The sequence below is a fragment of the Ursus arctos genome, unplaced genomic scaffold (assembly GCF_023065955.2).
Source record: "Ursus arctos isolate Adak ecotype North America unplaced genomic scaffold, UrsArc2.0 scaffold_4, whole genome shotgun sequence".
NCBI classification, from domain to species: Eukaryota; Metazoa; Chordata; class Mammalia; order Carnivora; family Ursidae; genus Ursus; species Ursus arctos.
The window spans coordinates 20,930,237-20,951,552 of NW_026623056.1; the positions used below are offsets into that span (position 1 = coordinate 20,930,237).

At 38.6% G+C, this 21,316-nt stretch overlaps 1 protein-coding gene across 6 annotated transcripts in view; it reads left to right on the top strand.

Annotated features, from left to right (window-relative positions):
- The window catches only part of TPRG1 (tumor protein p63 regulated 1), a 477,906-nt gene that overhangs the window by 281,157 nt on the left and 175,433 nt on the right, over positions 1 to 21,316 (top strand). The window contains exon 6 of one of the 6 annotated variants that reach the window (XM_026496566.4): positions 10,814 to 17,020. The exons of the other annotated variants lie outside the window; for them this stretch is intronic. Within the exon in view, the coding sequence (XP_026352351.1) occupies positions 10,814 to 11,008 (195 nt within the window). The 3' untranslated portion in view covers positions 11,009 to 17,020. Of the gene's footprint in view, positions 1 to 10,813; positions 17,021 to 21,316 lie in introns of those variants that run through there. 6 annotated transcript variants of the gene reach the window in all.

Below are 21,316 nucleotides of genomic sequence, written 5' to 3' on the forward strand. Positions count from 1 at the left end.
AGTTTAGATCAAATGAAGAGGAGTGGACGCCCATCAAGGTACAAGGAATATTCTTAGACACAGGGTAATTTATTTTAGCAGGAGTTTAACCTTATATATTCCCATCATGATTGTAATGGCTCAAATAATAAGTATGGGGGCTTGATTTAAGTTAGGAGTGGTAGGAATGGAGAGAAGATAAAGGAATTTTGATATATTCAAGACACAGAATTAATAGCAGCAGGTAACTTACAGAATATAATAGTAGGTGGAGGAGAGAAAGAGGTCGAAGATGATGTGGTTTCTGCCTTGGGTAGATGGTGATTCCATTAATTTCAATGGGAAAAACTGAAAGGAGAGTAGGTTTGGAGGTTCAGTTTAGGACATGTTGAGTTTGACACATCCATGGAACATGGAGTTCAGTTAGTTGTCAGGCAGTTAGAAATTTAGGTCTGAAGTTCAGGAGGGAAGGCTGAACTGGTGATAGAGGTTTCGGGTCATAAAACTTTGGGTCAAAGCTGAGTCATGGGCTTGGTTGGTCAGGCAGGTACCGTAGGAAAGAGCATTAATGGACACACTAATTGCATTCAAATCCAAATTCATATTATCTCTAAGTCTCTTAACACTGATCTAAAAAATTACGATCAAATTTATGCAATAAAGCATCAAAATACATCATTTTTTCTTGTATTCATCTCACTAACACTATAGCACTCTACATCTGGCAAATATGATGGTCAAATGGCCTCTTTCCAGACATTCTTGCTTATCTCAGAGCCTGTTCCAATCTGTGTATGCATATACTTTGCATTACTCATATAAAACAGTTGTGAAAATAGGAAATAATCATTTTTTGGCATTGACTTTCTTGTTACAAGACATGAAAATAATATCATGTAATATTATGTAATCAGACTATATTTATTGATTACAGTTTGCATGTTTTCATGCAATTCAACTAACAAAAATCCTGTGAGGTCAAGATAGCCATCTCTATTTTTAAAATGAGGGTACTTAGAGTGATTAAGTGAATTGACTAAGGTATGACAATAAACTGCTCTATTTCCACGCCTAAACAATTTGCTAATAAGCAGGGAAATGGGTATAAACCTGAAGAAACTCCTCGTGTGTGTGTGTGTGTGTGTATTTATTGATGTGATGGAATGTGATATATTATACTTATGACAAGACGCAATTATCCTTGATTGTTTCATCTACTTTATATTTGTAATTTGTAGTCTTATTTCCCCTGTTTTAACCATTGTCTTGCTAGGTTCTTAGGATGTGTGGATAGTCTTGCTGGGAGGAATTAATGACCCAGCCCAGAGCTGGTGAATAATAGTGAATGGGCCATGAGTGATCTATAATCAAATCAAAGGGGTCTACAGACCAAAATTTTTTCTCTTTTCTGGCATATTTACCTTTCTTTTCAAGGGAATTATGAAAGCGAGCCAATGTTTTAGCAATCAAATGTAACTTTACATCCTTAGCTCCTTAATTTCCCTTCATATCAGTTTGACAAATACTCCTTGAAAACCCACCTGGCATTGAATACTACATGCTGACCAGTGTGCTAGTAAGCTGGGAGACTGAGAAGAATAAAACAGAGTTTGCCCTCCAGACACTTAGAGGGTAGAGGGAGAAAGCAAAAAAAGTAATTAACAAATTATACTTTAATATGCTAAGTCCGTTAATAGAGGGATTCACAAGGTTCTATGGGAACCCAGAAGAGGGAACAAGTAAGTCCAAAAGTTAACAGGTATAACATTTGAAGTGAAACTCAAAGTATGAGTGATTTAAGCATCAAAGGATGAGGGAAAAGACATTTTAAATAAAAGATGGTTGGAACCTGCAAATTACCAAGGTATATGATATGTTCTTCAATAAAGAGTAGCTCATTTTAGCTGGAAATTAAAGCATGTGTGTGTTGACAGGGGAGAGTTGGGGAAATGGAATAGGAAGGGGATGCAAATTAGGATGTATAGGAACCTCTCTTGGAGGAAAGAAGCTTCTGTCTCAGCCTCCTTTTTCTCTCTACACACCTGAATATACCCACAATCAAGTTGTCTCCATAAAGATAATTCCCGGTAAAATGTGCCAGAATGATAGAAACATTCTATCCAGCTGTGTGACTTTTCAAGTGGTTTCCAGGATTGGGTATTGGATGGACTTACTCTTGATCCCAGCATGCTTCATTTCCTACAGAGGGAAACCTATAGCCTGAAGGTTTGGAAAACCTGCTCAGCTCAGGAATGTGGGCCTGCAGGCATGAAACCTGGTCTCTTTACCCAGTGTAAACAGGAAGCAAGTTATGGTTGTAATAAGGAAAACTGAGACTCTAGGCAGTGAACTGCTGGCAGACAGCACCTGAAGCAACCTAGGAGCCCAGTCACTCAGCTGGTAAATAATTGCTGTAAAGTCAAGAAGAACCTTCAACACTCCCCCCGACCTCCAACACACCCACCCACCCGCACACATTGCTATACTTTACCCCAACCAGCACACAGCTCCTATGTAATCCGAGTTGTTAAAACTTGACCCTCTGTTTTTGAGACTGGAATAAAAGAAGGAGCCAAGGGTGGGTGTATAAAAGCTTTTAAAGTAAAGTATGTGGCTGGTGGCATTCATATCAGATGACACCGCGTTCCTGTCACACAGATTGAGTTCAGGTGCTTGGAATGCTCAGGATCCAGCTTGGGGACTTGGTCTTTTGTCTGGCTTTCCTTCAATGTACTGCTTGTCAGTTCGTCTTCGTGGTCCCTCCTCCTTTCAGAGGGTTCACCAAAATGACTAGAAATAAGGTACATCTGAGTCTAACGAAACGCCAAGTTCATTGAGTATGAAATAATGTCAACTTTTTCTTTCCAGCATTTAGATGCTGAGGCCACAGAGGATTCTCTGAATGAAACTTATGATAAGGACTGGAGAAGCATCCAGTCATCTAATCTAAAGACATTTATTGATCTAGGAAAAGGTATCCTGACAGTCCAGAGGGTGTTGGCAATGGGAATGTTGAGGTGAATTGCATGTGGGCCTTCAAGAAGTTATAGTTTGATGGTAATATTGTCAGTGATTTATTGACAGTATTTGTTGATTATTGGTAATAGGCTTCCTTAATGACCTTTGCAGTATGACTCCAAATTCCAGCTTCATCTCATTCCACTTCCTCAGCCCTTCCTGAAATACATGAATTTGAGTACCTGTACATGGAGAGTTTAGACACAAACCCTTCATTTATTAAAGTTGGTTTAATCTTTATAGATACCCTCTGCATTTGATATTATTAATATTCTTTTTTTTTATGGAAAAGGAACTATACAATTCAGAGAGGTTGAATAACTTGCCCACAGTCACACAGCTAATGAGAGCCATACTTGCAACCTGAGATGATCTGTTTGATCTCAATACTCATGTTACATCATGAATACTTCCTTTAGTTCTTGCTTTCCAACAGGGAATGATTTTACCTTCTGGAGGACATTTGGCAATGCCTCAAGACATTTTTGGTTCTCACACCTGGGGTGGGATGCTACTGGTATGTGATGGGTAGAGGCTTAAAATCCTAAAATATAGAGGACATTGTCCCCCACAGCAAAGAATTGTTTGGCACAAAATAATAATAGTCCCAAGGTAAAGAAACCTTGGTTTACTTATATAGACAAACAGCCACACTTGTGACTCTAATTCTTAGAAAACTGGATATAAATGAAGTTTAAGTGGGGATATAAGTGAAATTCAATAGAATAAAATATTAATTTTTACCTTGAGTAGATGGGAAGGCATTGTGGGAGAGATAGGATTTGCATTTGGTTTTGAAAAATGAGTAGGAGCATAGACAATATAGATCTTTGTGGATCGAATAGACTGTCAGAGATAGAGGTTGCTAGGCAAGCTGAGTATAGTGTTTTTCAATTTTTTTTTTTAGAAACAAAAGACTTTAAAAAATAAAATCTTACTTGAAATATATAAAGCTTAAAAATAGAGCAGCTCTAATTGATGTGATTGCAGGGACTGGAGTATGTTACCTGTTTGGCTTCCACAACTTCTCCCCAAACCCTCAGGAATATCTGTTGTCCCAACACTGTTAATAGCAACACTTCCTTTCTTTTCAAAAGAATCTTGGTTTGGATGATAAATCATATGGTCATCCAACCCATGAGGAAATCCGGTGTTCTAAGGAACATGTTTTGAAAATTACTGGGCATAGTTTTTTTCTAGCCCTTCTGAAAAATAAGGAACATAAATCCTTTTCTAAATGTTTGAATTTTACTGCTCATAATAGCAGTATGTTCTAGAAGAGAAGACTTTAACACTTAAGTCGGGAGACTTGCATCCAAGGCTTTGCTCCGTGGCTTACTAGTATTTATCATTGGACAAATCTCTGAAACACTTGGACCCTCAGTTTACTTATTAGATCCCCTGTGCATTGCCCCCAATGCCTAGCATCTTGTCCAACAAAGCTTCCTGAATTTGTGGATTTCTAATTCTTGCCCTATATCCTATCTTGTTTAGGCTATTAACTTCACTTTATGAATATTGTTCTTGACCTCAGGATCTATAATTATTATTTTGGAATTGTTGACTATAGACATGGACCTATCATCTGTATATTTCTTCATGCTCCAGGCTCATGTATCCAGCTGACCAGTAGAAATTACTAAGAGGCCTTACTGGTTAGACACTTCAAACCACACATCTAGAACAGAATCCTTGATCCCTGTACCTCACCACATGCAAGCCCTTCTCCCACCGAGGTTTTCCCAACCCAGGAATGAAATCACTTTCTATCCAGTTTCTCAGACCAAAAATCTAGGTGTCATCTTTGATTCCTCTGTTCTCTTCATCCCCTATATTTACTTTTACTGGCAATTTCTATGACTCTGCCTCCAAGTAGTATCCCTAAGTCAAACAGTTCTCAAGTTTTCCACTGCTCTCTTTGTCCAAACCACCATCATCTCTTGCCTGGACTACTGAAGTGACCTTCAAACTCCTCGTAATCTTCCTGCTTCCATTCTTGACCCTGACAGTAAATTCTCCATACAATAGCCAGGATTATTTAAAAAAAAAAAAAACAAAAACAAAAAAAAACAAACCCCACAAAAACCCAAAAGCAAACAAAAAACATGTATCATCAAACTTATCTTTAAAATCATTTCAATCCAAAGTCCTTAATATGGCTCACAAGATGCTCTGTGCCTAAGGTTTCATTTCAATCTCTTTCGTTTAATCACTATATTCTAGCTGTATAGGATTTTTCCCTGTTCCTTGAATAAACTAAGCTCATCCCTACCTCACAGCCTGTACAGGTGCTTTTATTTTCTCCCTCCCAATTTGTCTTTTCTCCTCATAACCGCCTCTTTTTCATCCTTTGGTCCTCAGATCAAGTTTTACTTCCTCAGAAAGATGTGCCCTGAATTCAATATCTAAAATAACCTTCAATCCTATTACTTTACCTTTTTCCACATTTTATTTTCTCCTAGAATTTATCACCATCAAAATCACCTATATTTACTTTTACTTTCTCTCATGCCACAAGAATGTAATCTCCATGGGAACAGGATGCTTGTCTTGCCTCTCTAGTCACAGTGCTTAGAAAATGCCTGGCCAATAGTGTAGTTGTTTTGTTAATATTTTTTGGATGATTTTAGAGCTTTTTAATCTATTAGTGGCATAGAGAGTTAGTTTACAGTATTAGTACTGATAGAAATAATTTATATAGACATAGAAAATTAAAGCAGCTAAAACTAAAATGATAGCTGGTAACCTTACATAGCTAAGAAACAAACTGAGGAATTGTGTGTTATTTTTGACATTAAGAAGCAAAATTTGGGGGTGCCTGGGTGGCACAGCGGTTAAGCGTCTGCCTTCAGCTCAGGGCGTGATCCCGGCATTATGGGATTGAGCCCCACATCAGGCTCCTCTGCTATGAGCCTGCTTCTTCCTCTCCTACTCCCCCTGCTTGTGTTCCCTCTCTCGCTGGCTGTCTCTATCTCTGTCAAATAAATAAATAAAATCTTTAAAAAAAAAAAAAAAGAAGCAAAATTTGGCCTGAGGAAAGTTAATAGAATTAAACACAAAATTAAATTATCAACTAAAATCACACTCAGGAAAATAATAATATTAAAAGTAAATCCTCAGAAGAAAACTCAACTAAATTTGAAATGGACAAAAATCAACTTTTTGATTTAATTTAATTCTATAGACATGAATTCATTCAATGGAAATTTTTCAGGAAAAAAATGGAAAAATTTATAAATTATTTCTTTCAGATGGAAAATTCTTCAGTGAACCCAATTGTCTTGGTGTAATTCATGTCAGAAAACACAGTCTTAATGAAAAATCAGTAACCCTGGCAAAATTTTGGTGTATGTTCATATTAAAAAATACAGAGATAAGAGAAACAAAGTAAAAGTGTCATCTTGTACCTGGTTTTCTTTGGAACTCTCACCTTGATCAACTGAAAACTTCAGTAATCTTGAGGAACTAATATTTAGGATTTTCTTTCAATCCAGAGTTCAAAGGCTTTTTATTTTTAAATAATTTTAGACTTACAGGAAAATTGCAAAGATGGTAAAGTTTCCATGTACATGTCATTCAAATTCTTCTAACAACTTACATAATATAATATAGTTATCAAAACCTGGGAATTAAACATTGGTAGAATAATATTAAGTAAACTGTAGGCCTTATTCAAATTTCATTGGGTTTTTGTTTTGTTTTTCCTAATGTCCTCTGTATGTCCCAGGATCCAGTCCAGGGAACATATTATATCTGTCTCTTTATTCTCCTCCAAACTGTGAGAGTTTCTCATTCTTCCTTTTTATTTTTATTTAAATTCAATTAGCCAACATATAGTGCATCATTAGTTTTGATATAATTTTCAATGATTCATTAGTTGCATTTAATACCCAGTGCTCATCACATCTTTCCTTCTTCCTTTGTTTTCATGATCTTGGCACTTCTGATGAATACTGGTCAGTTTTTTTGTAGAATGTCTCTCATTTTGGGTTTGCCTGATGGTTTCTCATAATTAAATTGTGGTCTGCTTTTTTGGTGCAGATACTATAGAAATGATGGTGTCTTCACCATAGGCTTATGATGCCTGTATGTCTTATTACTAGTGGTGTTAACCTTGATCACTTGTTTAAAATGGTGTATGCTGGATTTCTCCGCTGCAAAGTCAGTATTTTTCTCTTTATGACTGATAAATATCCTGGGGGAGATACTTTGATGCTCAAGCCTTGTTTTTTGAAATCATGGTTTCTGAGTAGAATTTAATGTATCCTTTGGCATCCAGAGAACTCTGTTACTTTTAAAAAGCTCATATCCGCGTTAAAAAATTGTTTTCTGGAGTCTATGATTCATATTAAGGAAATTGGCATTCCAAGTATAGAACTGAAGAGAATGGGACTAAGAAGTCAAAGTCTTCTCTGCCTGTAAATAATGAAATATCTGTACCTATAAAATGCTTTATAAAATATTTTTGAATAATTTACTGAAATTCATACAGCAATCTGATGAGATTGGCATTTAGTATCATCATCATCATTATTTTCCCATTTTCGGATGTATAAACTAAAGCTCAGTGAGATTATATGGTTTTATCCGGGGTCTAACCATCAGTAACTGAGAGGGCAAGGAAACATACCAGACCCTGTGCATCTAATGCCAAGTGTTTTCCCGATATACCGTGATAAAGTAGACGTCGTTGGACAGCAGCGAGTTCCTATCGTTGGATGTGTCCATAGAGTGGGATGTGGCTTCTTGGTAAAGACGTGGCAAGGCATAACAATCGATGAGTGGTGAATTGATAAGCTTAAGATCACTTCTAAACTTGAGATTTTATGATTTTAAAACATAGTGATTAAATGCCCATGTTATTAACTTATTCTTTCCTTTCTGCTTTCCTCTTTTGGAAGTTGAAGAAAGATCATTTCTTTCTGTTTTATTCAATCAACTAAAGCACTGGTGGAGTTTGCTGAAAAGAAGGATGTCCTTCCTTTTAGAATCCTTAGCCTGTATGATTATAATTTGTATCCTTCAGTAACAGCAATGTTTACATCCTCTTTAAGATCTCAAAGAGGATGCTGGAACTGCAAACAGTAATAAAAATGACCTTCGGTCTGTCTTTGCTGCTATAGACGGAAGCCCATGGAGAACAAGCAAAACCCTACTTCCGTGTTAGTTACATTCTTTAGCCTCAGTGAAGTGAGTCTATTTTTTAAAATTAATGTTTGGTATTACTCAATTACTTTATTACTTTAAGGAAAAGTAGAGAGACAGGGGCACCTGGGTGGCTCCGTTGGTTAAGTGTCCAACTCTTGATTTCGGCTCAGGTCATGATCTCTGGGTCATGGGATTGAGCCTCTCCTCGGGTTCCATGCTCAACAGGGAGTCTATTTGAGATTCTCTCTCTCTCCTGCTCTCTCTCCCTCTGTTCTTCCCCCTCGGCTTGCACGTGTGCTCTCTCTTTCTCAAATAAATGCATTTAAAAAAAGAGAGAGAGAAAAATATATCCATTTATTTTGAAAATCTAGAAATATTGAGGTACTCCAGAAAACTGTATTGTTTTATCATCATAGTCACTATTTTTTTTTCTTCTGATATTCTCTAAAATCCATGGATTCCAATGCTTGTTTTCAAAAGAACAAACTGAGGCTCAAAAGGGGGAAATGAATTTATAGTGTCACACAGAAAATTATAGAAGTTTTATTTGCATGGCTTTTTTTTTTTTTTTTTTTTTTGCTTATGGGTTAGGTCAAATAGCAATAGTAGATATATTCTAAATTTTAAATGTTTTTTTCTTACTAATAAGGAAACTAAGACTAGAATGAAGAAGTGGTTTGCCCAAGGGCAATATAAAATTAAGAATCCAGGATAAGATCTATACTGAAAACTGTATTATGGGGAAAGACTACAGGCTTCTCTATCTTCATTGAATCATCACTCTTGCGTTAGCCTTTTAAAGCAAAGATTGGTCTCCTCATGGACAAATGGGAAAACAATGATCACTTTATATAGTATGCTTAATAGTTTGAATTGATATTGGAATATATGTAATAAGAGTCTTAATTTAGATTAGTGGCCAGTTGCCTAAGAAACAGATTTGGATCTCACTGTGAATAAGATTTTATTTCCAATGTTTTTTTTTACTGTGATACAGAAAGTGGAGTTACTGTGGGTAAGTCGTTTACCTTCTGTGAGCCTTGGTTTTCTAACACGGAGATGATGATACCTTCTTTGACCTAGCTAATACATTTATATTAGAAAGAAATCATGGAAATAAAAGAACTTATTGGAAATACAAAGATATGAGCTTTCTTACTTCATTTCCTCACTTATTTCTCTGTTTAGAATTCTCCCTGAATTACCCTCCTCTTAATCCAATTCAACTTGGCTTGACCAAAAGAAGGAATTTTTCTTTTACTTACTTAACTTAAAAGTTCAGGGTCAGGAGCACCTGGGTGGCTCAGTCCTTAAGCATCTGCCTTCGGCTCAGGGCGCGATCCCAGGGTCCTGGGATCGAGCCCCGCATCAGGTTCCCTGCTCTGCTGGGAGCCTGCTTCTTCCTCTCCCACTCCCCCTGCTTGTGTTCCCTCTCTTGCTGGATGTCTCTCTGTCAAATAAATAAATAAATAAAATCTTAAAAAAAAAAAAGTTCAGGGTCGGCTGATCTAGTAATTTGAATGGCTTTGCCAAGAATTCATCTTTCTTGACATCTTAGTTCTTTCACTTTTGTGGGCTTCTTTATCAGTCAGGTTGTCACTATGTGTGGCAAAATGACCATGAATACCTCCAGGCTTGTATTCTATCGGTTTTATAACCACACTGGTCATGTGCCCATCCTGAACCAATCTCTGTGACCAGAGAAATGGACTCCTCTGATTGGTTAGGCCTGAGCCATATGCTACAGTCAGCGCCACTTAAACTATGTGGGCTAATGGAGTAGGGTGGTTCTCTGAAGAACAAAGGAGGTACTCTTGTTGGAAGAAGAATCTCAAGTGGTGGAAATGATGCTAGGTTGGAAAAAACAACAGCTGTTGACTAGGCCCTTCCTAACCCCATTCCACCTAATGAAACCCCGTGAACCCTTTAAGGATTGTCTCTAGGGTTTTCCTTTTGAAGCCATTTCTGATCATCTCACTACATATGATTTCTACCTCTTTTGTGTTCCCTTAGCATCGTGTGCCTCTTTTGCTGTTTATTTTCACAAACTTTGTGTAATCATTACAAGTTCATTTCTTAGGGACACCTGGGTGGCTCAGTTGGTTGAGCGTCTGACTCTTGATTTCGGCTCAGGTCATGATCTTGGGGTCATGGGATTGAGCCCCACCTCGGACTCCATGCTTAGCACCAAGGTCTGCTTATCCCTTCCCTCTGCTCCTACACCACTCTCTCTGTCTCTCTCAAATAAATAGATAAAATCTTTTTTAAAAAGTTCATTTCTTAGATTATTATAGTATCACTTCTTTGGAGACAGAGACTACATCTTACTTGTCATTCAGTCTTCAGCAGCATCCAACAGGTGTCTGATTCATAATAGACTATCAGCAAATATTTATTAAACTGACTTCTTAATGTTGTACAAATTATGAAGGATGAAAAATAAACAGGATGAGGAAGATAATTTCATTATGTACATAATTTATTGGCTGACTAATTTATTAAAAGACTAACAGAAGCAGTGTTGACAATTCTGAGAAGTGATTTCTATATAAGTAAGGATAGTTGCAGCCCTAGGAGACTGGTCAGCTGTGGTGAAGACTGGCTGGGGAGGAAGTATCCCTGGACCTACTCTACATTTACTAACTCTGTGCCTTCTTTTCCTCTTCAGTTGTCTGGGTTCACGTCTAAGCTTGTTCCAGCTATCCAGAATGCCCACAAGAATTCCACTGGATCTGGAAGAGGAAAGGGGCTGATGGTGCTAACTGAACCCATTTTGATTGAGACCTACACGGGGCTGATGTCATTCATTGGAAACCGCAACAAACTTGGCTATTCCCTTGCCCGTGGGAGTATTGGTTTTTGAGACTCATTTTGGTGTATAAGTATGTCATCCATCTGTATATCTTTATTGAAGATTCTGTTTCAGACCACTATATTTTTGGACTGAAACGATTACTTTTAAATACTACTATATGATTTTGAATACTTAGTGTCTTAGGAAATCTAAAAGCTTGATTAGACTGATAGATGCATACCTCAGACCTCATACATGAATAATCAAATTTCCTAAAACGAGAAAATGCACTCTCTTAAGCTCATTAAAAAATGTTATCAATGAATCATAAACCGAGGGCACACTCTCTGGGTTCTTATTCTTCTGTCCTCTAAAGTAGGCATTTTCTGGATCTTGATCTAGGTTTTTTCCAACCTTTGATTCTGATCTTCTCTTTCACTGGGGTCTGGCTGTATTATTTTAGCTACTCTTTTTATGAGGATGACTTCCAAATCCATATTTCTATCCCTGAGATTTCTTCAAGATTCAGTTTTGCATTTCTTTCTGCTGATCATCTGTGTCAGTGTTCCAATGGGCACTCACATTCAGCATCTTCAAAACCCTGGAGTTCTCTGTGGCATTTTTATGGTTCCAGTCATTGTCCTTGAAATCCATCAGTTCTGATACATCTAAATTCCTTGCCAAATAATTTCATATGGTGGCTTTCTTAGTCTCTTTGGGCTGTTATTACAAAATACCAGAGTATTTTGTACTCTGAGTGGCTTACAAACTGAGTGGCTTACAAACAACAGAAATGTATTTCTCACAGTTCTGGAGGCTGGAATTCAGAGCAGGGTGCCAGCATAGTCAGGTGAGGCCCCTCTTCCCAGGTTACAGACTTCTCATCATATCTTCACATGGAAGAGGGGCAAGAGGGTTCTCTTGTGCTTCTTTTATAAGGGCATTAATCTTATTCATGACAGCTCTGCTTTTATGACTGAATCACTTCTCAGAGGCCCCACTTCTTAATACCATCACATTGGGGTTTAGGATTTCTGCATATGAATTTTGGGGGGACACAAACTGTCAGACCATAGCAGTACCAAATTTATGTGTGGCTTAGCATTGTACCCCAATGCCCAGATGTCAAGCTTAAAGTTCATTCTTCTTTGAAAATTGTTCATGAACTTTGCCATTCCGTTTTCACAGGTATATATTATTAGATCAAGTCTCGAATTCTGTTCCCCTGGATAATTTTGCCATAGCCTTTTACTTGGGATCTTTGATCCGAAGCTGACTCTATTCTAATCCATCTTGCATTTGGTTGCCAGATTTCTAAAGCACAATTTGACACTATCACTCCCTGCTCAAGAACTTTTAATGTCTCAAATTCCGTAGTTTTTTTTTTTTTTTTTAAAGATTTTATTTATTTATTTGACAGAGAGACAGCCAGCGAGAGAGGGAACACAAGCAGGGGGAGTGGGAGAGGAAGAAGTAGGCTTCCAGTGGAGGAGCCTGATGTGGGGCTTGATCCCAGAACGCCGGGATCACGCCCTGAGCCGAAGGCAGACGCTTAACGACTGCGCTACCCAGGCGCCCCAATTTCCATAGTTTTTTGTTCAAACATTTATTTCATTTTATTTTCTAGGAAAGCAGACCCTTTCCTTCTATTGAAATCTGTTTTGGACTCCTAATGTGTAAAACAGAAGTGAAGCCACTAAGATTGAAGTGGACATGGGAATGCCTCAGGATTCCTCTTTTTTGGGGTCTCAGAGGTGCCCCCTGTGGAATGATGATGGGTCCCAGAACGCGTTGAGGAGCATGTTTTTGAAAATACTCTCCTACCTTATTCTGTTTCCTTTGTTCTTTTCTCTCATATTTTCTCTTTTTCTTTCCCTTATGAACAACTCAGGAGATTATCTCATCTGTTCTCATCTCTTCAAGTTTTTCTTTTTCAATTTTACGATTTTATTTTTAAATTTATTTTGAAAAGAAGTTTTGAATGATGAACACCATAAATATTATTATAATCAGTTTTTCAAGTCTGTCTCAAGACCCACCTTGGTTGGTTTTTAAGTTAAAAATTCCAGATATATATATATATATATTGGTAGGGGGGTTGTGCAGAGTATATTTTTAAAGTCTTTTCTTCTAAAAATTTATTTCCTCAATTTCAAAGATTTGTCTTCTGACTCATTAACAAACATCGATTTGATGCAGGCATTCAAAACCCCCACCTTGAATAATCCTCATTTTATTTTGTCTTTGTTTACTTCATTAGCATTTCTCTTTCTCTCCCTCTTTCCCCTTCCCAGAACCCACTTCCCCCCGCCCCCCCCAACCCTATGATGGCAAATATTGTTATAGGCCCCAAGGCAGGGAACTTCTATTCAGACTGTAAAAGGAAATGTTGAAATCCTTAGCTGTCCTGTCAACAGTAGTGGAATGAAAAGTCGTTGGATTGTTTTGGCAGTGGTTCTAAAGCAGGCATAATTGGCAAATTATTATAACACCGCTGCCCGAAAATCCCTATTTGCCTCAAGATAGTGGCATTTGTTGGCAGAAGCATCTGAAATGTCCAGCACATTCTTTTGAGTTACCGTTTAAGGATCAACCTGACAATAGACTTCTTTCTGCACATTTGTACCCCTCGTAACCCAGGACAGACTGTTCCCAAGTGACTTTCTAAAGGACACAGTGCAGCACCATCAATGCAAAAGGTGACAGGAAGGAGACGTCTCTTAGCCCTGAGGTCTAACCTCTAACAAATAGGATGAGCATTTAATAATACCCAAACTGTTTAATATGGAGAAGAATGAACTCAGGGATGACATGAGAATGCTTTTCACATTTCACAAAGACTGTCTAGTGGGATATCCCATAAACCGATATGGGGGACCTAGAAAGCAGGTTATGACCAGAGGATGAAAGAATTCAGGAATCTGGAAAGCAGTGTAAGATAAGAAAGAACTTCTTATACGTAGGAATGTCAAAGATGGAATGGGTTGCTCCTTGGAAGAGGGAGCCTACTATCACTTGATGTGTTCAAGTAGGGACTAGATTAAGTGGATGTTGTGAACAGGATTGATAGATGGGTGATTGATATCATACTTTAAGGCTAGAGACCTTATTGTGATCCTCCAAATAACTGTTGCTAATGATTAGATAATTAAATCTTTTTTCCTTTGGAAAGAATTGAATCAGTCAAATGAGACCCCAGAAAATTACCTTAACTTTCCTAAGATTTAGTTTCCTCATCTGTAAAATGGAGACAGTGATACCTTTTCTGCCCACTTCATAAAGATCTTGTGAGGACTGAATAAAAGAAGGTTGAATTATTATATCAAGTAAAACAAAAACAAAAACAAAACATTGAGTACCCGAGTGTAGAGTGATAAGACTTGAAAGCAGAAAGTAGGGCAATATCCAAGGGAACTATATTTAGTTCCCGCTGGGAATTTCTCCTTGGTCACTATGCACCTACTGACATCATTCTCCCATTGGACATTCTGTGTTCTCACTTGGGTTCCTTGTCCATAAGCTCAACAGGAAATACGAACCACAAACCAGGGGACCTACTATATGCCTGGGCTTTTCATTCAGACTGTCCTCTGAACCATACCAATAAAGTTTCTGAAAGGGACATCATAAATTTGATTGGGAATAGGATTATTTACAAGAGGCATTAAGCATCGGGCATATTATCATAAAAATGTCATGGTTGACCATCTTCTTTATCTGATCTTTATCGCATTCATGAAGTCCTGCTAGAAAATCCCCGAAATGTCTCCTTTCAAAAACTGCTTGAACATTTTCATTGACAGATTGTTCAAGGTCTCCTGATACATCTTGGGTCATTCTGATGGTTTGAATATTCTCCTTCTTTTGATTTAGACTCTGTAACATCCATCTGCCATCTCTTTCAGTTAAAAAAGAAAATTATTTTCCTGGAGTGGGTTTAACTTAGGTTTTCACACCAGGATGTGGGATATCTGGGTACAGAGGCAAGGTTGGTGGATTCTCTAATGTTTACAAGAAGGGGAGCTGTCAAGAATTGCTAAGCCTGACCCTCACGTGGGCAATTGGGCCTCCTTGGAAGCCTGACCTTTGGTTGTTCTCTAAGGCAGAAAAAAGAAGCCAGTTTATGTGCTTTGAATCTTTTGCCTTGAGGCCTGTTCTCCTTGTCCCCTTAGTAATACTAAGAAAGCCCAGGCATAGAGCCCTGGGGCTAAGGAGGTCTAGAAACCATCCAACCCAATGCTTTCATTTCACAGAACATGAAGCAAAGGCATACAAACTGGAAAAAAAATTGCTTAAAAAGCAGATGGTGGATTTTTGGTACTGGGATTAAACTCTGAAGCTTCCAATTTCCTATTCCTGGCCCACTGCTCTTTGCATATATCTCTATTCCCAGGGAAAGGCATAGTATCTAAATCAGGGCATCATAGTTGCTGGGCTAATTCTGAGGTGAGAAAACAATAGGTCATCATTGTTTAAGGGGAATTTCCAGAAATAACCTCTTTTCTTAAAGGCTAAGGTCACTCATAGAACTCTCTGGTTTCCTATCTGATCGAAAAGCCCCAACAAAGCTGCGGAAGCCAGCGGAGCCAGCAGATATTTTCTAAGGCAGCTTTACCTCTGCCTGGCATTTTGTGGGGCAGGAGAGGGGAGGGCAAAAGTATTAAATTTAGGCTTAAAAGCTCCTCAGAAATTCTTTATACACAAGAGACCAAGTTGGAGAAAAGAAGATGACTCGTGCCAAGGGGAAGAAAGAGAGACTAATGCCTGTGGTTTTCAAAGGTTAACAACAAAAAAAAACCCCAAGTATTTGCACAGGGATGAATGCTCATTGGCTCTTGGCCAACAATTATACAAGGGCTTGTGCCCACATCCTGTAGCTGTGGTTTAGGGACGCTGCTCATGAGTGACTTCTTATGCTTGGTGGCAGGAAACTTTAGTCACTGATGTGTAAACTCACCTTTGGTCTGCACCTCCCACAACGTGCTCCTAGGGCAGTTACGGGGCCAGGCCTCCAGTTTTCCTCACAGATAGCTGTTCCTCGGAAGCTAGGGAAGAACTCCTTCGGAGGCCTTGGAAGTGACTGAGACTTGATCCATACTTTCTTATTCCACTTGATTGCATCAACCCCTTAAAAGAATTCTGTAGCCACAAGGAGGAATCAGGGTATCTTCTGCTAATTTCTCGCTTCAGCCTTAAAACCCAAGACAAAAAATACGTGAGCTAGATTTCATTTCAGGGCTGCAACCAATGTGAAATATGAAAAACAAAGTCATGAGCTTGCACCTGAGTCTAGATCTTGTATCTGATGGGCCCTTAGTGCTCAGTCTTAAAAAGATCTTAGCAAACATCTCGCAAGTCTCTTCCTGGGTGAAGCCACATGGAATTTGCAATGCGTTGCTCAAAAAACAGATAGTGAATTTTTGGCAATACTGCAATTAGATCCTACAGCTTCCAATTTCCTGTTCCCGGCCCACTGTTTCTTCCATATATCTCCATTTCCAGGGAAAGGCATGGCATCTAAATCAGTGTATCATCGTTGATGGGTTAAATTGAGGTGAGAAAAATGCTTGGTCCGATGTAATTGACTCTTGTGTTTTTTAGGTAGATAGGAAGTATCAGAATGCTACATTATGGATGGGAAATATGTCAGGATCAAGTTCTCTGAAACAAGCCCCTTGTGTTTCACATCCTGTCAATAATACCTACGCCATGCATCTCAGAAATTCCTCTTCTTTCCTTTTACATTCTGCTTACTCTTTATGGGCTCACCGAAGCTGAGATTGGAAGGGTCCTTCAACGTCATCTACTTTAGCCTCCTACCTGTTGCAGGAATGCCCTGCAGCACAGTAGCTGTAGACCGAACTTCTGCAAGAACATTCGCAAGACAGAGAATCCCTGGCTTTCTGCAGCAGCTAATTCTGCTAAGCAGCTGCAGCAAGGAAAAAGTTTTACTGAACATTGTACCCAAATCTTCCCTTCTAGAAATTTCTCTGTTTAATCTTAGATCTTCCTTGAAGTTACCCAAAATAAATCAATTTTGTATTCCACATCTTCACAGTTCAAATAAAGGTGGCTAACTGGTATTCTCCCAGTGAAGTAGTTTTGTGGGTTTTTTTTTTTTTTTTTTTACACAAAAACCCCAGTTCCTACAACTGTTCTTCATGTGATGGTTTATATAGAGCCCTTATTGAACTCGTCTCTTGTTTGTGGTACTCTGTTTGGTTAACCTTTCTTTGAAAATATCATATTCAACAGAGGCCTGGCAGTTCATATGTAGGCTGACCAGTACAAATTAGGGTGTTGTTTTTCTTCATTTGCCACCACACTACTATTAATGAAATCCAGGTTTTCCTTATGATAGTATTTGTTTACAGGAAACTTAGGGTCAGTTTAAAACTGTACATAATTTTTTTTTCTGATTTAGTAATCTCATTTGAGAAACAAATGAAGGGTGCTTGGGTGGCTCAGTTGCTTAAACATCTGACTCGATTTTGGCTCAGGTCATGATCTCGGGGTCACGAGATGGAGCCCCAAGTCAGGCTCTGTGCTGGGCAAGGAGCCTGCTTAAGATTCTCTCTCTCCCAATGCATGTGCATTCTCTCTCACAAAAGAAGAAAGAAGAAGAAAGAAAGAAAGAAAGAAAGAAAGAAAGAAAGAAAGAAAGAAAGAAAGAAAGAGAGAGAGAGAGAGAGAGAAAGAAAGAAAGAGAAAGAAAGAAACGAGTCAAATTTAGTATGAATTACAGTAAACGTCTACTAGTACCTACTAATTATTGATTTTCTTTTCTGACTTTTAAATTTTTTTTTTAATTTTGTTGCTAATATAGCTGTTTAATATTTAATTCTAAGTTGGTAAGACATTTCCTCTTCTATAGTTTCTGGCAACCAACATTATTTTTAAGTGGGATTTTTTTTTTTTCCTGTCTCCAATCTAGAGGACACGGTGGGCATGGCTGCCATGGGATGGGAGCAGGGCCAAAGCAGTAGTCAGAATGGTTTGATCCACAGAGATCTTTGGCATTGGTTAATTGGTTGTTTTGTCCCTAGAGCAAAAATAGATGGGCAGTGCACTCATGTCTTATTCGATCTGTATAAGAAGAAATGAACGGAGGTGTGACTTGAGTTAGCACCTGCCACCCCAGGACACCATATCCTCACTGAATTCAGATTGCCCAATTCAATGGCAGCAGTTCCCACTGTCATTTCTGCTGTCAGAGAATAACCACAATGGAGGTACAGCCCAAGCATGTCGAGATTCCCCTCATAAATGTATTTCACGTGGCTTGGGTTAAAGAAGTGTCTCTGGTCCTTCACAGGGGACACAGAAGGGAGGTGGGGGTCCTACATAATAATACACTTTAGCCTTTAGATGCCTTCCTTGGGCATTTCAACTTCATTCAGTATATACTTCCTTTGGCCCCATGTTTTAGGCAATTAACCAAGCAAACTATTTGAACCATTTTTAGTGGTTCATACACATTGAATCTAGAATTACAGCCTGGTGCAGTGTAATCAATAAATTTTGTCTGCTCCAATATTATATTTCTTCCACTCTGCTCTAATATCCTTAGGATTGATTCCCATTCATGTTCTCCAGTTTTTTGTTGGTATAAATTGGCAAAACTTCACAATTATTTTGGGGTATATTATACCTTCTCATGGGTTGCACCTTTTTAGTTACTTGTTAGAAACTGAATTTGGTTATGAGTCTACAAACAGTGAGAATGGATTATTGTACATTTAATCAAGTGCTGACTCCAGCTATACTATGGATCCAGATGTGTGGAAGTTTCTCTCTCTCCCTTTTTTTTTTTTTCTTTTTGCATGAGCAAAAGATATATTCCCTGACAACTGGTATGCTGGTTTTTTGTTGTTGTTGTTGTTGTTGTTTTGTTTTTTTTCTTTTTGCCTACTATTAGAGATCATGAGGGGTAATTTGCTTTCAGCTGTTGCAACCACTAGTACACTCAAGATTATATCAACCTTCCAAACCTATGTCATACTCTAGTCAAAGGGAAATTGATTTCCTCTCTGTTCTATACGACATCACACTGGTCTGTTTCACTGATGAGATCATTTTGATTTAACCAAGAAAACAGGGAGTAGCAACTACTCTAACACTTGTGTGACGTGTGTATGGAAATATATCACCCCCAAATTCTGAGACTTTTGTCACCCAAAGTCAAACTGATGACTTTTCTAGGGGATCAGTGGTCTGGGACATGTCAAGATAGATGTCCAAAGGCAAAGAGCAAATTTTTGCCCACCTTGACGGACAAAGAGCCACAGTGCCTAATGGGGTTCTTTAGATTTTGGAGGCAATGTATACCTCACTTGGGTCTGCTGCTTGAACCCATTGTCCATTTAGTCCAAAAGGTTGCTAGTTTTGAATGGTGCACAGAATAGGAGAAAGATCTGGAACGGGTCCAGGCTGCAATGCAGGCTGTTTTATCACTTGGATTATATACTCAGCAGATGCAATGTTGCTTGAAGTGTCTGTGGCAGATTGAGAATCCCGTGTGGAACCTTTGGCCAGCCCCTGTAGGTGAATCGCTGGATAGACATTAGGATTCTGAACAAAGGTATTCCATTCTCTTACATAACAATTTTCCTTTTGGATTGCTACACGGCAGTTGTAGAGATTGAGCACTCGACCACAGGCCACCAAATTGTGGTGCAGTCTACACAGCCCATAAGGAACTTGATGTTGTCTGACTTATCAAGTCAAAAATTTGGATACGCACAGCAGCCCTCTATCAATTGGAGGTGATATATACATGATAAGTCTCAAACAGGTCCTGAAGTTACGTGTAAGTTGCATGAGTAAGTGTCCCAGAAAACCGTGATACATATCTCTACTACATTTTCTTCTCTCCCTCAACCCACACTATGGCTTTGTTGAGAGCACCCTACAACCAGTGGGTTGGGGAAATTTTTTTGAACCTATTTACACATGGTTTTACATGATATGCTGCACCAGCTGGAAGTACGCTGTTGTGACACCTACTCCATCCGTGGTCCCGAGAGAGAGTAGAGAGAAAAATTCCTCATAGGGAGCCGAATAAATAAAATGCCACTTACATGGACTGCTTTACTGCTACTTTCCATTTTGTAAATGAAGAAACTGAGACCTGGAATAGTGATATGACCCAGTTACTGCCACCCAGACCTCACGCAGCCACCACAGCTTGCTAATGGCGGAGAGATGATGACACTTCTTCCATCCTGCCTATATCAGGTTTGGGTTCAGTTCTACATGATATAAACCATTTTACTATTTTAAATGTGAAGTGTTTTAATATATGGAAGTAAGTACTCACAGCATCGTTAGAAAGTCTGGAGGCCCAAGCTCTAGGCTGGAGCTCCGGAAGTCATTCCCAGAACAGCATTGCAATCTCTGCCTTATATAGGAAACTAAGCAATTAGGAAGTTGTTATCCCAACAGAAGGCACCAGGATCACGCCCCTGAGCTACAATCTAATGATCAGGAGCTTCCGTTAGACCTGCTGGCTTCAGAGCTACGTTGCACCTGCTAGGTGTGTACCAGCAAGATAAATGTGATGCTTTCTGTCCCCTTCTTTCTAACTTATCCTGAAGCAGGACATGGAAAGGACATTCCACTTCTTCCTCTTAATAATAATTGCAAGGATTTATTGAATGTTCATAAGTACCAGGCAGTATGCTAAGGTTTTTGCATTCACTGTATCAATGAATCTTATAACTCTGTCAGTAATATATTAATGTTATGCTAAGGTTTTTGCATTCATTGTATCAATGAATCTTGTAACTCTGTCAATAATATATTAATGTTACAACCTCCATCTTGAAATGAAACAGAGTAAAAGAGGCGAAGAATCTTGTCCAAGATTGTGTATTTGTAAATAGAAGACCTGGATTAAATTAGAATTTAAGGACACCCAAAATCCAGCTACAAGGAATCTGAGGCTGTGGTATTAACTTTCTAACTTCTACAGTACAAAAGGCCCACTAGAACAAGGTTAGTTGTTGAACTGGCCATCCTACTGGATCCTCACTTATCTTAAAGATAACTGCTAAACTGTTTTCTCCCCTGATTGACTGTGAAGTCCTTGAAGGTACCCCTAGTGTCTCCTTCAACACAGACCCTTACATTATATGCAGTCAGTGAATGTGTTTTTATGATCCCGATGCCATAGGCATTTTGGGTTCAACCCATTTCAGTAGTCCATGTTAAACTTTCTGTGAAACCACTGCTTTTTTGTGATCTGGTTTTACAGAGCAGCAGCCCAGCTTAGGCTTTCTCCCTGATTTTAGAAAGAAATAGCATTTTGATTTTAGCAAAATCCTTTTTATGCTCCAGATTTTGTTGTGGTTACGTCAAAAACATATAACAATACTC